This window comes from Populus alba, chromosome 14 (genome assembly GCF_005239225.2).
Source record: "Populus alba chromosome 14, ASM523922v2, whole genome shotgun sequence".
In the NCBI taxonomy this organism is placed as follows: Eukaryota; Viridiplantae; Streptophyta; class Magnoliopsida; order Malpighiales; family Salicaceae; genus Populus; species Populus alba.
The window spans coordinates 3526543-3542728 of record NC_133297.1 but is presented as its reverse complement, the minus strand read 5'-3'; the positions used below and the strand labels follow the sequence as shown (position 1 = coordinate 3542728).

At 34.3% G+C, this 16186-nt stretch overlaps 3 protein-coding genes across 3 annotated transcripts; 1 reads left to right on the top strand and 2 right to left on the bottom strand.

Moving 5' to 3' along the window:
- Nucleotides 1-854: 854 nt before the first annotated feature.
- Nucleotides 855-2498, bottom strand: LOC118034129 (anthocyanidin 3-O-glucosyltransferase 5). The gene has a single exon (XM_035039329.2). It carries the CDS (start codon nt 2459-2461, stop codon nt 1007-1009), a length of 1455 nt encoding a protein of 484 aa, XP_034895220.1. The 5' UTR covers nt 2462-2498; the 3' UTR covers nt 855-1006.
- A 4797-nt stretch (nt 2499-7295) lies between these two features.
- Nucleotides 7296-10758, top strand: LOC118034130 (uncharacterized). Its single transcript, XM_035039330.2, has 4 exons — nt 7296-7984; nt 9420-9561; nt 9653-9794; nt 10168-10758. The coding sequence occupies exons 1-4, from the start codon at nt 7612-7614 to the stop codon at nt 10504-10506; spliced, it is 996 nt and encodes a 331-aa protein (XP_034895221.1). The 5' UTR covers nt 7296-7611; the 3' UTR covers nt 10507-10758.
- Nucleotides 10759-13490: 2732 nt separating this feature from the next.
- On the bottom strand, nt 13491-15564 carry LOC118034132 (protein BRASSINAZOLE-RESISTANT 1). The gene is made up of 2 exons (XM_035039331.2): nt 15141-15564; nt 13491-14594 (listed from the first exon to the last, which is right to left on the bottom strand). The coding sequence occupies exons 1-2, from the start codon at nt 15393-15395 to the stop codon at nt 13896-13898; spliced, it is 954 nt and encodes a 317-aa protein (XP_034895222.1). The 5' UTR covers nt 15396-15564; the 3' UTR covers nt 13491-13895.
- Between the last annotated feature and the right edge of the window lie 622 nt (nt 15565-16186).

Genomic DNA, 16186 nt, shown 5'->3' with positions numbered 1-16186 from the left:
TACAAACCGCACTCAATTTTAGCAAAAACAAATTTAAAATTTTACAAAAAACAGATTGGACCGCAATGCCAAACAGCCTCTTTGTCTAACTGGGACACACATCACATCACTAAAATAAAGTACTAGTTATATTGTTGGACATCTTTATACATCCGGCATAAAGGGTGCAAGTGGTGTCTAACTAGGGGTATGTGTCCTCACGAGCCAACAATTTTTATATTTTAAAAATATCGAATTACCTCTAATCCCATATGAATATAAGGAAAACAGCCAAGGGTAAAAGACTAAAAATTTACATAGCTTTGAAATTTTGAGGTTTAGGGGCACCAAAGTAATCATATTATACATTAAAAAAATCATATAGAAAGATCAAATTACCCATAATCCCAAGTGAGCATGAAAAAAAAAAAACCAAGGTTCAAGGATCAGAAAGCCCCTGAAACCAAGTTTTAAATTCTTAAGAAAGCACGTAGACGGAGGCTTAGAGCGTGTTTGGTAGTGTGGTAGCGGTTGCTTTTCAAATAATTTTTCGTGCCGAAATACATGCTAATAATGTTTTTTATTTTTTAAAAATCATTTTTGACATCAGCACATCAAAACGATCCAAAAAGTACAAACCAAACTCAATTTTAGCAAAAAAAAAATAAATTAAATTTAGACAACACACAGGTACAATCTCACTGCCAAACAGTGCCTTAGTTTTTGTGGCTCCTAAGATTATTTATGTCATTACTCCACGCAAAAACAATTAGAAGACACCCCTCTAACCCATAAAACTTGCTAACGACGAGCATGTACTTTTGTAAAGACAATTATACCCCCGCGCGTTTAAGAGCTTTCTCTACACTCAAAAATCACGGAAACATGCACGCTTATTATTACAAGAACTTGCAGTGCTTGATTGTTTACAGAAAATTAAACAGACTTGTGGTGGAGCCACTGACATGGAAACAAAGATTTATTTTCTAATAGCTATAATGATCCTCAGGAGCTTACAGTGGACTAATTAAGACTTCCATTCCTTGGCCAAACAAGCTAGCGAGTCATAAGACGACCCGCCAATCTCCATGGCTTTAGCAGCACTATCTTTGAGCTCTTCAATCTTTTTCCTCATTTCTTTCCCTTCTAATATCGCAAGTCTCACCACTCTTTTCACCTCTTCACGTCCCACCAGGCTCGCTCCTGGCTCCGCCGCTGGCTTGATAGCTATTCCAATTTCCTCTGCAAGAACTGTAGCATTCATTCGCTGTTCCGCGTAGAGTGGCCACGCGATCATAGGCACACCATGAGTCACAGCCTCCAGTGTCGAGTTCCACCCACAGTGAGTTAAAAACCCGCCGGTTGATGGGTGTTTGAGCACCAGAACTTGCGCCGCCCATGATGGCACCACCAGTCCCCTTTCTTGTGTCCTCTCCAAAAATCCTGTTGGCAGATAGGTCTTTGGATCATTGACATCACTCCCTGCGTTGAAAAATGCTGCGGAGGCACTATTATTTGCTGGCATACGAACAACAAAAATGAACCTTTGATGGCTCAATTCAAGGCCCCATGCTAATTCAGTGAGTTGCTCAGCTGTTAACGTACCACCACTGCCTAGTGACACAAAAAGAACTGAATTAGGAGGTTGCTTGTCTAACCAGGCCAGACAGTCAGCATCGGAGGCAGTCAGAGGCTCTTCTAGTTTGATTAGGGGTCCAACAGGGTGAACCGGTGGTGTGTGGATCTGTTTGAAGAATGGATCCTCTGTGATAGCTTTAAAGTTCGCTGGTTCAAGACCCTCCCAGGAATTGAGAAATATTCCAGCTCCCAAATGGAACCTGCTGGAGTGAAATAAATACCATTTGTACTCGTCAATCTTACGGTTCTTGACCTGGTCCAAGAGGTCTTCAGGTCGGATTGGAGGGCAACCAGGGACCTTAACAGGTTCGGGGAGATCAACAAATTCGCCCTCCACTTCACGGTCAAGAGTCGGTAAATACAGAGAAAAGTTGAGCAAGGCAATGGATGCGGTGAAGAACAGGTAAGCTGGAATTGAAAGCTCGCTGCAGATGTCAAAAGCCTGGGTGCAAAACAAGTCAACGACAACAGCTTTGATCTTTCCTAACTCTACGAGGACAGATTTTAGGGACTTGATGGCTTCTTGTACTATGGCACAAAGACGAGCGGCCACCGGCATGCCATTTGTTGTGACGGCAAAAACATCGACAGTAGGGAGGCACACCACGTCAAGGCCTGGAGGTAGGGTGGATGCCTGGAGTAGATTGCCTTGGCCTGCAGAGGCTTCGTTGGTGGCGATGACAATGAAACTGACATGAAAGTCATGGAGGACAACCAGTCGTTTAGCGATCTCGAGAAGAGGGGTGATATGCCCGATGCCTACGCTTGGCATGATTGCAACATGGGGTTTTGCGGTTTGATTTTCAACTACTGCCATTGTTTCTACGTTATTGACAGACGCCATATATTATTTTTCGCAAGGACAAGGAGTTAAGGACCAAAGTCTTGCCCGGAATGTGTATATAAGCATCGTATCCTCCCTTGTCACGTGCTTCTTCAGTTCTTCTAGCTGATTGGCTACCATTATCTCCTTTTCAAGAAACGGGGGAGATGTGATTCTCATTCGTAAGGCTGAGTTTTTTTGTGTTTGTAGCGTAAAAAATACAAATATAGTAAAGTATTTAATAATATATTAAATTATGTTTTTTACTATGCGGTTTATTAAAAAATTAAGTTTAAAATATAATTTTTGAGAAGCAGTTTTTACGTATTTTTATAATAGAGTTTTGTAAAACTCTATTTGTTTTTGCGTTTTAAAAGCATTTTTGAAAAAAATTATTATTTTTTATTTTAAATTAATATTTTTTTTGTGTTTTCATATCATTTTAATAAACTGATATCAAAAATAAATTTTAAAAAATAAAAAAAAATTATTTTGATGTATTTTCAAGTAAAAAACACTTTGAAAAGCAACCACAACTACTAAATATTTTATACGTGTTTTTTTGCTATGCATAAACCTTAACTATAATTTTTACCAAGCACGTATTTAAATCCAACTAACCACTTCTAATTATATTTTTTAAAACCACAAGCACCCTATGAAAAGACTAGAGATTAAGGCTGATTTTTCTTATTAAATTCAATAAAAAAAATATCTTGAAGGCGGAGTCAATGTTACTGGCCATGCTCGAAATGATTGTTATATTTTCGTCTGAAGAACCGTCCATCTTTATTCTCACCATAGATTATACTAGATAATTGATCTTGTGGCCTAGATAAATTTCACTTTAATATAAAAACAAATATTCAGTTATTATCAATGTTTTTAACGGAATAGAATTTAAATCGTATGAGGGTTAATTTGAAATAACCCAATTAATTTTATAGGTTTAAAAATAACTCGCACGACCCATAAAAACATAGTTTAACTAAAACAAATTTAAGATGATATTTTTTAATATTAAAATAATAACATGCTGGATTGACTTGAATCAACCCGTGTTAACTTGTTAAATTTGTGATATGGGTTATAAAACTATGATAACTTATAGAAAATAAATCTAAATAATTTATAAAAAACTAATTTCCAATTAACCCAGTATTAAATGATGAAATTAAAAAAAACAATCTGGTTTAATTTGTGAAACTCATGACTCAAGTTATAAGACCAAGATAACTATATAAAAAGAAAATCAAAACAAATAACAAAGTTCAATTCTAAGTCAATCTTATATTGAAGGATGAGACTTAAAAAAAAATTAATTAAAAAATAATAAAAAAAATAATCTAATTCAATCCGCCAAACTCATGACCCGGGTTATTAAACTAAGATAACCTTGTAGAAATAATATAAAAAACAACCCAATTTAACATAGATTAGCTTGTCTAATCTGCGACTCTAGTAATGAGATTGGAAGGACCCTGTAAAAAGTAAATCAAAATAGATTATAATTATCAATGTTAAACGATGAAATTTGTAAAAAAAATAATTAAAAAAAATTGACACAAAAACGAGTCAAGTTAATGTAGGTTAACCCATTAAGCAATATTCCCGGGTCATGAGGTTATGATAACCTCCTAAAAATCAAATTAAAATAAATCAAGAAACCTAATTCTCAATCAAACATAATATTAAATGATGAAATTATAAGAAAAAAAGTTAATTAAAAAAAAAAACTAAGTCAACTGAATTAACTTGTCAAGCATATAACTTAGGTTATGAGACAAGGACAACTTAGTAAAAAGCAAATTCAATGTTGAAGGACATAAGACCAAGATAATCTCATTGAAAAAAAAAAACATGATTTAACTAGATTTAAAAATACCAAAACTCATGATCTTGTTTATAAGATCAAAACATTCTCATAAAAAAATAAATCAAAATAAATTATGAAACTCAATTTTCAACCGATTTAATATTAAACAATAATGTTGTAAAACAACTCAATTATATATATATAAAAAAACAACCTGAGTCAATTTATATTAACCTGTTAAGCACTATTCTCAAGTCATAAGATTGAAATAACCTGATAGAAAGTTAATAAAAAAATTATGGAGCCATTAACCCAATATCAAATTATGAATTGGGAGAGGGAAAATTTAAAATAAGGAAGAAAAAAATTTCATCAAATCGAGTTAACCTGCTAAATTCGGGATCCGTATTATGAAAATATGATAATCCAATAAAAAATAAATGCAATAATAAAATATAAAATTAAAAAAATAATTAGAAAAAGACATAAAAATAATCAAATATAAAAAACTCAGTTAAGAGAAAAGCTTTTGAATCCCATATATACTATTCAATACAATTTGTACCTCTAAAAAAATATAAAACTCCAGCTATATATATTTGATGAATGCCTACAACAAGTTTGTTCAGATGTTTAAAGAGATTTATTTTTGATTAGTTATTCATTAAAAATGTTTTAAATCTCAAGATTCCTTAAAAATATCAAGAACATAAAATGTATTGTCGGACCAAGGTTTATCTCCATTCAATACTCGTTAAGGTTACATCAACAACAAGTGGTTGCCTGTCAGGCTTTGGCAACTGGAAAACAACGGTGGAGAGTATTTTGTTGCACTAGAAGATATTTTTAGTTAACAAAAGCACATCATAAAGACGCAAAAATATGATGATGATTTTAGGTGTAAATAATAATAAAAAAAAATTGATTAAATCGAGAAAATTAAAAATTAAAAAAAAAATTATAATTTTAAAAAAACTAACCAGTTCGGTTTTATAAACCTGAAATAAAAAAAAACCGAACCGAACCCTAAAAAAACCAGAAAAAATCAAGCAAAACCGGAAAATAACAGAGCCAAAACCAGAAAAATCGAACAAAAAAGCTTTGAATCGATTTTTTCTAAGAAACCAAACCGAAACCAGTCGGTTTGAATAAATTTCGATTGTTTTTTTTTTTTTAAACCAAATCAAACTGAAAATAATTATCCTTAGATAATTTCATTAAACTCTCAAGACAATTTTTTTTACCTGTTCATGAATTGTAATCCATGTTTTTTTATTGTTTTTCATAAAAAAAAAAAGTGTATTTGATATTATAGTAAATATTATTTTTTAAAGTAATTTTTATTTAAAAATATATTATAATATTTTTATTTTTAAAAAATTATTTTTGATATCAATACATAAAAAAATAAAAAAATTAAAACACTAAAAATAAATACAATCATGCAAAGACTATCAAAAATCCTCATTATCAGTTTTGATTTTTTTTCATTTTACAAGCGGAGCAAAATTATCAAACTTGTATTGTTGTAACTTGATGGTCTAACTTGATTTAAAATGATATTATTATTATTATTATTATTTTAATACAAGTGATCATTTAAAGATACATAAATTAATCTAATAATCCATTCATAGATTTTTGGAATAAGTTCTCCAACCGACATAGAGATAGCACGGACATTAGCTGCCGAGGAAAGCTACACCTACCATTGTGCCAAGCTGGCAGCAGTGAAGTTCAAATTCCGTATCCACTTTTTGCTAGCCCACTCTAGAAACTTATCATTAAAGCAAACAAGAGCAGCCCAGGCCCATTCGAGTACTTTTCTGGATATAGCAGATGACTACATAGCCGTTAGGTGCCCACTGCCCACTCTTTTTGTTGCTTTGGTTTTTCCTTCTGGTGAGGGAGTCTTTGGATTCTTTTTCTTAACGGTAAGGAACTTCACCACCATGCCATGCCCCCTTCACACGACACCCAATTTTGCATAGCCACCTGATTTTGACACTTAGCCTAAGGTTCCTCCTTTCCTACTCTAACCGCCATTTCCCAGTCTTGCTCTTTATCCTCGAGATACCACATTTACCCTTGCCACTTTACTCTCCCCCTTTTTTTTTTTTAATTACTGTGGGTGTCCGGATAAGCATGCGTGCACCTCGACTAATTCCACGGGCTTTGAAGTTAATAACCATGTAACCCTCTAATAGTTCTAAAATGATTCAAACTTCTGACCATTAAAAAACAAACCCAAAACCTCCACTTTACTCTTTATTTTTCACTATAGTGTTTGCATACCATGTAATCTTATATGATCCTCTAAACCTTGTCAAGCCCTATTAGAGATCTAGCTTGAAAAAAAAAGCTAGGGTTAAGTGAGTATTTTTTTTTTATCAAAATAATATCATTTTTTTTTTATTTTCTAAATTATTGGTGTTGGCTTAATCGATTTGATGAAGTTAATCGGATCCTAGATCGGTCTAGTTTTTAGTCGAGTCAGTATCTTTTCTAGTTAAGATAAAATTTAGCCTGTCAAGTTGTGAGTTTTTTATATCAATTAATTAAACCTACCTGAAATTAATAACTATAATATAGAGGAATTATAATTATTTTCACCATTTCATATTACAGAAATGGTTAAAATTTCATATTACAGAAATGGTTAAAAGAAATGATCTTCATGATATCATTATTGAAATGGTAATGATCATGGATTTCCTCTCATTCCATTCAATGATGCTATTTTGGCATAAGTTAATGGCTATTAGATTTGTCTTTTTTCAACATTATCTCAAAACCTTAAATCTAATGAAAAGGCATGAAATCATTACCATAATTATCAATTAATACATCCATGACCTTAATTGTTTTTTTTTTTGTTGGGCACTTGAGAGGTGGTTATAATGTAGCTCTCATGATCCATTATGGAGATGTGCAAAGTCAAGATTTAAATATTTTAAATCCCATGACCTTAATTTGTATTCATTCAAGAAGGGCAAACTCGGAAAATGAGCTCATATCCCCGTCCTTTTCAAACACCAAAACGGTCTATTGCAACTGACACGCAAGCAACATGACCTGCTATAACCGGTGCCTTCCCATCTCCAGGCTTCCGTTTTTAAAACCTCCAAAAACCCGTCCGTTTTTATGCTCTTTCCCTCCTTCTCTTGCTCTCTCCTCACATCTGCTCTCTCTGCCCACCTGCTACCCGAACCCTTTCTCTCTTTAAATCCCATTTTACCCTCTCCAGCCCTTCAAATTTCCTTTCGAAACCACTCCATTTGACTCTCTTGACTGATTCCATTTCTTGAAGCCCCAAAAGACCTCAATTTGTACTCAATTGCAGTTAGTTACAACAATGTCCGGGGCTACAAGGCTAAGATCGGCAGAAAAACAAACGCAGGAGCCACCACGAGCGATACTTGGTCCGGCGGGAAACAGAGTTAGGGTTTCGGAGGAGGCTAAAAGGAAGATTGAGGTTTTAAAGAAATCACAGCAGAAACCAAAGAAACCTGTGGAGAAAATGTCTCAAGCTGCTGTTAAGAATAACTTGTCAGTGGATAGCACGTGTTCTTCGGATTCTTATTCTTCTTCTTCAAGTTCTGGAAGGAATGTGAAGCGTAATGGAACAAAACAAGTCAAGGATGTTCCTAATGGAGGTGAAATCAAGGATGTCTCGTCGAAGAAAGATGGGCCGGTTAAGAGGTGTGATTGGATTACTCCGAATTCTGGTAAGAAATTAGTGAATTTTAAGGTTACATGCATTTTTATTGTTATCTTGCACTTATTATTATTAATTAAATGGAATTATGGGATTTAAACGTCTGATCGCATGATCATTGAAGCTCTGTTAGCATTTCAAAGAATCACCGATCCAAAAACTAAAGCTTAAAGATTTTATATCACTCTCTAACAATAGAAAGCAGGGGATAGTTTAGTTGCTTAAAATTAAGAAGGTTGATGCTTTTCTTGGTTTGTTTAGCTGAGTTTTAGTGTTTGAGATCATATAATTGATTAATTTTAAGGAAATGGTAGCTGGAAATAGTGAAGATGGCAGCAGTTTAGGAATGCTTTTATTCGTGGATTGTTAGTTAGATGCAAGATTTGGTTAATAATCAAACAGGGCGAGTATGCAACAAATGTGGTGAAAATTCATAAAAAAATAAATAAATGTGGTGAAGTGGAAGATGAGAATCCAGTCAAGGTAATGGAGTTTGAGATGATGGGGCTGTTGGGAAGTTTTTACTTGGCATAGCTTCTTGGTAACTGTAGAATACTAAGAAAGACTGAAAATCCATGAGTTATACCAGCAATTGTGTTATTATTTGGTCAAAGATGCTTTTCTACTTGCTTAATGTGGAAATTTGTGTTCATCCTGTCTTTATTTCTTAAATAGGCATCATTTTACAGGTTTGGGAAAGGAATTTTCGTACTAAAAGATGAGATTGAGCCATGCTACTGCCATAAATTTGAGTTTGTTGTCTTTCTTTGATCCAGCTTAGCATCCTTTATAACGTGACAGTAGCACTGCCAAAGTAGCTATGAATATGAGTTTCTTTGCACCGAGGTTGAGACATAACAAGTTCCTTGTTGAATCAGCTTCAAATTGTGACATATTACTATTGATGAGATCTATTATCATACTAAAAGCCCAGATCCAGAGATATTCTTGCACGTACCGTGAGATTGTTATTGACTCGTCAAATAGTGATTGGATAAACTGAGGTAAAATCACAAAGTTCCTTAGCAATTACATATAGATCTCTAAAGTACATGGACAAGATGAACAAAGTACCTAGAAGGTGCAAAATATTTCCACGGATTGTTTTCACTTTATTGACAAAATGGAGAGTCTGAACTAGTCCTTGAAAAACCAATACCATGAATAGTTTTTAGTGGTAAATGCTCTAATTGCGTGTCAATGAGCAATCAGCAGAGTAGCTTCTGGGCCGCCTATCAAGATGGTAGAATCATGTACGGGTAATTTTATTGAATTCTACTAACATGGTATAGGATTTGGTCATTTGTCTCAATTTACAAGTTATGTGTTATTTTCAGGATATTGTTTTCCCTACTTTCTCCAAGTTGCCTGAACTGTCAACCTATCTTATTGGAAACTAAATTGACTAACTTTTAAGGTCTGCTCCATGGTACTTTTATTCACAGACCCACTTTATATGTCTTTCCACGATGAAGAATGGGGAGTTCCAGTTCATGATGACAGGAAGCTGTTTGAGTTACTTGTATTTTCACAAGCATTAGCAGAACTCAGCTGGCTAGCAATTCTTCACATGAGAGACATATTCAGGTATGTTGGTCTTCACCTTTTATGTTTATTGGTTTTAAAAAAATGGACTTCGTGAATTTTAGGTGATGCTTTTGTTGTATTTTATTGTCAGGAAGCTGTTTGATCAATTTGACCCACCATCCATTGCACAATTTACTGAGAAGAAGCTCCTATCATTGAAAGTTAATGGGAATCTGTTGCTATCTGAACCAAAGCTTCGTGCAATAGTGGAGAATGCTAAACAGATGCTCAAGGTAATTAAGTTATCAATCCAACAGCCTCCCAGTATTGTTGCAAATTGCTTGTGGGAGGCAGAGTTTAGTGGAGGTTGCAAGCATAGACAAGTTTAAAGGGCTCAATTCGTGGTTTATCTTAATTTAGTTTTCAAGATTTGGATTTCGCATCTTTCTAATGACAATAGAAATGCGAAAACAGAGGGGATCATCTTATCAGTTTCAACGAGAGAACATTGAACTTTTCTTTTTGTTCGCTGGCTGATTTGGGGCAGGGGGGAATCCAAATCCAAGAGCAACTAAGTTTTAGACTTGGACCAATGCTGCATTAAGTTGAAATTCATTTGCACAAATGACAGAAGCTAATGAGCTTCTTTTTGCTCTTAATTTGCAGATTCAGCAAGAATTTGGTTCCTTCAGCAACTATTGCTGGCGGTTTGTGAACCAGAAGCCATTAAGAAATGGTTTTCGCTATGGGCGCCAAGTACCTGCAAAGACCCCAAAAGCCGAACTGATTAGCAAGGATCTGATGCAAAGAGGGTTCCGCTGCGTTGGACCCACTGTTGTTTACTCATTCATGCAAGTGGCAGGAATTGCTAATGATCATCTGATATCATGCTTCCGATACCAAGAATGCAATGCAGACGTCGAGAAGGATTTCAAACCCCCCAAGAGTCGGGAGATAGAGATAGTTACTAAAGCTTTGGGGAACACATGCTTTTCTCATAACTAATCCGTCTGAACCATATATCCCCTTTCCCTGACTAATCACACTCATAAAACTATAGCAAGACAAGTAGCAGAGCAGTTGTTCTTTTGTAATGTCAGTTGGATTTTCTAAGCAGCATAGTTTCTTCTTCCACTTGTGTATCCTTTTCCTAACCAAACATCACTGTAATAAAAAAAATCATTGTTATTTGATAGTAGTAAATTTTATAAATTGGTGTTCAAGCTTGCTGTTTATCCCAGGGAAGATGATGAATGAATAGAAATTTAAATGAGGTTACTGTGTAAATCAGATTCCTCTTCTTTTTTTCTTTTTTTTTAATTATCGTGGGTGTTCGGGTCAGTTTGCGCGTACCTTGACTAATCTCACGGGCTCTAAAGTTAATGATCATGTAAGCCTTCAGTAACTATTACATGAGCAACTATAAGACTCAAATCTGAAACTACAGAAAAAATAAATTTTTTAGTTTCAGGCTTTTATTATTGGCCATCACCTCGATAATTCAGATTCCTCTTCTTAGTATGACCAGACGGTGTCATTGGAACGAGTTTTTTTTAATTCAAATTAAAACCTAATAGGCATACTTAATAGGTTTCTTACAAGACTGGTGGAGTTTGATTTTAAATTAGGAGAAGTTATTAAGTACATATATATTTTTTTAAAAAAATTCTCCCTCTTGAATAGACAAGTAACCTACTATGAAAACTATCCCTCATCAGTCATCACCGCTTTGTGGTCCTCGAGTGGTACCATCTACGAATATTTATTTAGTTATAATTATTATTTTGGCTAACTTTTTATAACCTATTCATCAAGAAGAATAAATAGATTTATTTTGATTATTAATGAATCTCTAATAAATAATCAAAACCATAGCCCTCCATTCAGACAGTGAGGTGACTTGATTCACAACAGCTATTCATATTATCATATTTATGTCGATCCCCTCTTATCTATATTCCTGTCTTTCCATGCCCTTGTTTCGTTATTAAATGTCTGAACGTGGGTGTTGTCCGGCCATCTCTTCAAAGCCAGCCTCGTAGAGCTCCTCATTCTTGACCAAAAACATCTCACGTTATCTATAATCTACGTGTAATGTTCATGCGAAATTATAAGCAAATTCAATTGGAAAATGTGTGTGTTATGTTCATGGTTGTCGGATTGAAGGATTAACCTTGGAAAAAGGGTTGCATGACTTATCAACTTAGATCAATTATTTATTCTTTTTGAAGGAAAAAAAAAAATCCTCATTGTTGACTTATTCGGATTCAGCACGCCAACTGAATTTATCAAGTTAAAATTTGGTTTTTTCGATTAAAAATTCAATTTAGGTCAAACTTTGTTCTAGATTTCTATTAAAAATGTTATTTTAGACATAAGTTTTACGTTTGTAGGTTTGCAGCAATGGTATCATGGCAGGAGCTAATGTCGGCTTCCAACGTTAGTATTGGTCTATAATGACAATTTTCTTCGTATCATAACATTGTATAAATGCCATTATAGATCATTTTTGTAGTGACATAAATGATAATTAACAAAATCCTTCAATCACGAAAATCTTTGCTCGAGGGGAAGTTTGTAATAATAATAGTAATAGTAATATTAATTGCTTTTTTTACAAAAAATATTAATTAAAAATATATCAAAATAATATTTTTTATTTTTTATATTAATATATCAAAATGATCCAAAAGAACTAAAAAAAAATATAAAATTCCACATCGGAAATGAACGTCCAGAGCCAGGACCTTATAAATACATGCTCACTTTAACTAGTAAGACGTGTTTTGAGATTATGCATGGCTGCTAAGAGCAAACCCGTAAGAGAGACCTGGGTGAAAGCTCTAGAATGAATGGACTAGGAGGCTCAAAGCAGACAATATCTTATTAGTGGGGTGTTACAAAAAAGCTCTAGGAAAAACTTTTTGGTGTTTTTTTAATTAAATTGCTCATACTAGGAGTGTTAGTAATTTATATGAAAGCCTAAGATTAATATTTTCTTAAATAACATCTATAATCATTTAGGATTTTTTTTTTTTTTGGAAGTGTGGTTCAGTACAAGTTGAAACTATATTTTATCTCAACTATAATTTTAAAAATATTTAATTAATTAATATATATTATAATTTTGTATATAACGCTCTTTTGAAGTCTTAGTTAAAAAAATATAATTTATAATTTTTTTTAGATTTAATTTTTTAAACTACACCCGCCAAAAACTACTGCTCATCAAAAATACACTTAAAGTGACGTTATGAAGCAGGGTGGTTTGATGAAGGGCTACAGAGCAATGGGCTGGATGCAATGCACAAACCTGGAAAACTTTCGTGCTCACAAATAATTGCATTCAGCTTGGAGGATAACACGAGCGGTGCAAATGATAAGCGACATAGAAATTTCCAGTAAAAATATACGGATGGCAACCAGACCCCTCTGGTTCGACAGCAGATGACATTGCTACATAACAACCATTCATATAATCATTATTTAAATTCCTTAATTCCCATTCCCTTGTTTTAGTATCGAGTCTCTTCGCGAGCGAACACGGGTTTTGTCGGGCAATGTCATTCAAAATCCAGTTTTATATTTTGTTAGAGAATAATATAAATTATATTTTGAGATATTACCTAATAATTTAAGTTTTGAGGTTGAATTGATTCTTTGACATGGTATCAGAGCTTTAATGACCAAGCGGTCACGAGTTCGAATCTACTATCCCTATTTATTTGATAAAATTAAACACAAGGTAATGTGAGTCTGTACAAATTTCAAGCTCAAAAAGCTTTCACTTGAAGAGGTGTGTTGGAGAATAATACAAATTATATCTTAGAGCTTCACCTAATAACTTAAGCTTTTGAATTGAATTGGTTTTTTGACATATTTAATGAGCATGCGATATGGTGCGAGGATCATGAACACCATGACCATATACAGTAGCCGGGAGAACAGATTTGAAAGACAAAAGAAAGGAGCGTTGAAAGGCAAAGGTGTTTGTAGCAAGGAACATTCATTAACTTAGTGAAGTAAAACATCAACAAATGATTTGATGCTGTCAGCAGGTTCTTTCAAAGTCTGTAACAAATAGAAGAACTTCTCGATCACACTGAGAAATATCCCACACTATCTACATGTAATGCTTGTGAAACATTCCAAACAATTCAGCTGGTAAATGTAATCATCAAATGAGTGAAAGAAACAGAAACTAAATAAACATGAAAATTTACTTCCTTTCAAGAACCACTATTGATTCGGGAATTGTACTTCGCGCCAAAGAAACAAACTGCAAATGCTCTTCCAAACCAAGCTTGCGAACCACAAACCAGAAAAGGAAAACTTCTCTTATGTTCCTGCATTTCCTTGCCATGACTTTTACTGATATATAGTATTAGTTCGCTCTAACTCTGCGCCTTGCCACTTCCAAGTGTGAGCTCTAGATCATCTAATCCTACTTCATGAATCCTCTCTCCTTCCCATGGTTTCACCTGTTCACTACCAAACTCAAAATCCATGGGCACTACATTCTCTTTGACCAAATTGTTAGACGAAATTTGCTGAGCCACGGGTATCACAAGATTATAGGTAGGAGAGGTTGGCATTGCTGCAGCCACAGAAGGCGCAAACTTTTGAAAGCTTATCCACTGGCCAGACTCAACAGTGGATGTATCAGACTCATCACATTCAGGTATAGTGGCTGGAGCATGAAACTGACGGTGAGTTGGGCTAGCCGGAGCAGACACCGCGTTGAATGGGTAACTAAAGGAGGCCATGGATTGCTTGGCAATGAAGTCCCAGTTGGGAATTGGCTTGGGGTTTCTTGAGGTCGGGGACGAGAGAGGTGGGGTTACAGGCGCGCTGTTTGAGATTCGAAGAGGAGGAAGAGACAATGGAATGGCACTTCGAAGGAATGGAAGGAGATTAGAAGAGGCATTGTTATCGCCACGAGTAGGGCTCGGAAACGAGGAGGAGGAGGGGCTGACTTGATAGGAAGGAATTGGACTAGGAAACAACGAAGATAGTGGACTAGGATTTTGGGATGAGTATGGGGTTACCCTCGTCGAAGTACCTACTATCTCAATAGGAGGTGGCCTGTGTCCCTGGACATTAAAAATCAAACAAACAAAGCACTGCTGTTATCAGAAATCATTACCACTAACCATAAGGGTCATGGAGACATTAAAACATTGGTGAAGAAGTTTCAGGTTATGCAACGAAAGGTGATTAGAATCAGATAAAAACAATTCAAGCTTAATTAATTGGATTTTAAGCGCTTTAAAACAGAAAAAGAACAGAGAACAGCCTATTTAATCGATCAGGGATAGCTAATCACACTTAATTCAACAAATTTCAAGTTTCCTTTTTTTTTTAAAAAAAAAAAAAAAAAGAACCCTTCAGATTAAAGCCATTTTTATTAACATTTTAAGCATCAATTGACCGGATGTTAAATCTTGGATTCCTTAATGCTCAAATCAAAACCTAGTAGAGTAGTAGTAGCAATTAAGCATGAAAAAAACCATAAAAAAAGAGTATGTTAAGCCTCAATAGAAGCTTGATCTGACTAAAAAAGGGAGGAAAACAAGGTGAATGGAAAGCAATAAGTGCAGATCCATAAAAGGAAAAACAGGGGCATATGTATAGCATACCTTGCGATAAGTAGTTCCATCTTCTTCAACAACCCAACCAGCCTCAACACAGAGAGCTTTCAATACCTCATTATTGTCACAATATTTAGGCAAATTATAATTCCCTTGAGCCCTTAACCCAGTAAATATTTTTGCAGCTATAGCTCTCCTCCTCCTCTCTCTCCTCCTATTATTCTCCCTCTCCCTCCACGATGGCTTCCTCCTTGTAGCTGCCGCCATTGCAGCTGACGTCGAGGTTGCCCCATCTGACGTCATTTTCCGACAACAGCCCACCACAAACTCTCCCTCTCCCTCTCCCTCTCTGTATATACAACTCCCTCGAATAAAAGGAAAAGACAGGGAAGAAGAGAAGAGAAGTTCACGAGGAAGACGGTTTTAATTGGCTGGAAGTATAATAGAAGGATCTCTCTCTGGGGATTTATTTTAATAAAGCTTTATATAGTAACACGAGAAAGAAAAAGGAAAAGTCTGTTACCACCGCTAGAAATGATAGGGTGTGTTTCATTACATGAAAAGGTTGTATGCTAGACCCAGGTTCTTGTCTGATCAACTTGGTTATTCGATTAATTTGTGAGTCATTAAGTTAATTTGAATTGTTTATTTTTATTAAAAAAAATATTATTTCATTTCATAAAAAAAATTATTAATGTTGACTTGGTCGGTATTGTTCAGGTTAATTAAATCATGGCTCTTAACTTAGCCAAATCAATATCAAGACTGTTTAAATTGAAATTCAACCTGATTAAATTTTAAATAATGGATTTTTGCAGATTTAACAATTTAAATTAATTATTTTTAAAAAATAATATTATTTTATTATTTTAAAAATATTAATACTGATTTAGTCGAATATGAATTATATTTAATCAGATGAATTAAACTACAAGTTAACCTATTAAATAATTTAAATACGTTTTTTTAGATTAAAATAATAATATTATTTTTTTACATCAAAATCATTAAAAATACCTAAAGTGGCAATTTAATACTTTGTCACATAAAAATAATTTTAAAAGCATAAACTAAGACAATAACAAATAAACACT

Coding starts and splice junctions, on each gene's coding strand:
- LOC118034129 (XM_035039329.2), bottom strand. CDS start 2,461: ATGGCGTCTGTCAATAACGTAGAAACAATGGCAGTAGTTGAAAATCAA.
- LOC118034130 (XM_035039330.2), top strand. CDS start 7,612: ATGTCCGGGGCTACAAGGCTAAGATCGGCAGAAAAACAAACGCAGGAG. Junction 7,985..9,419: donor TTGGATTACTCCGAATTCTG/GTAAGAAATTAG, acceptor TTTTATTCACAG/ACCCACTTTATATGTCTTTC. Junction 9,795..10,167: donor ATGCTAAACAGATGCTCAAG/GTAATTAAGTTA, acceptor CTTAATTTGCAG/ATTCAGCAAGAATTTGGTTC.
- LOC118034132 (XM_035039331.2), bottom strand. CDS start 15,395: ATGACGTCAGATGGGGCAACCTCGACGTCAGCTGCAATGGCGGCAGCT. Junction 14,595..15,140: donor ATGGAACTACTTATCGCAAG/GTATGCTATACA, acceptor TTTAATGTCCAG/GGACACAGGCCACCTCCTAT.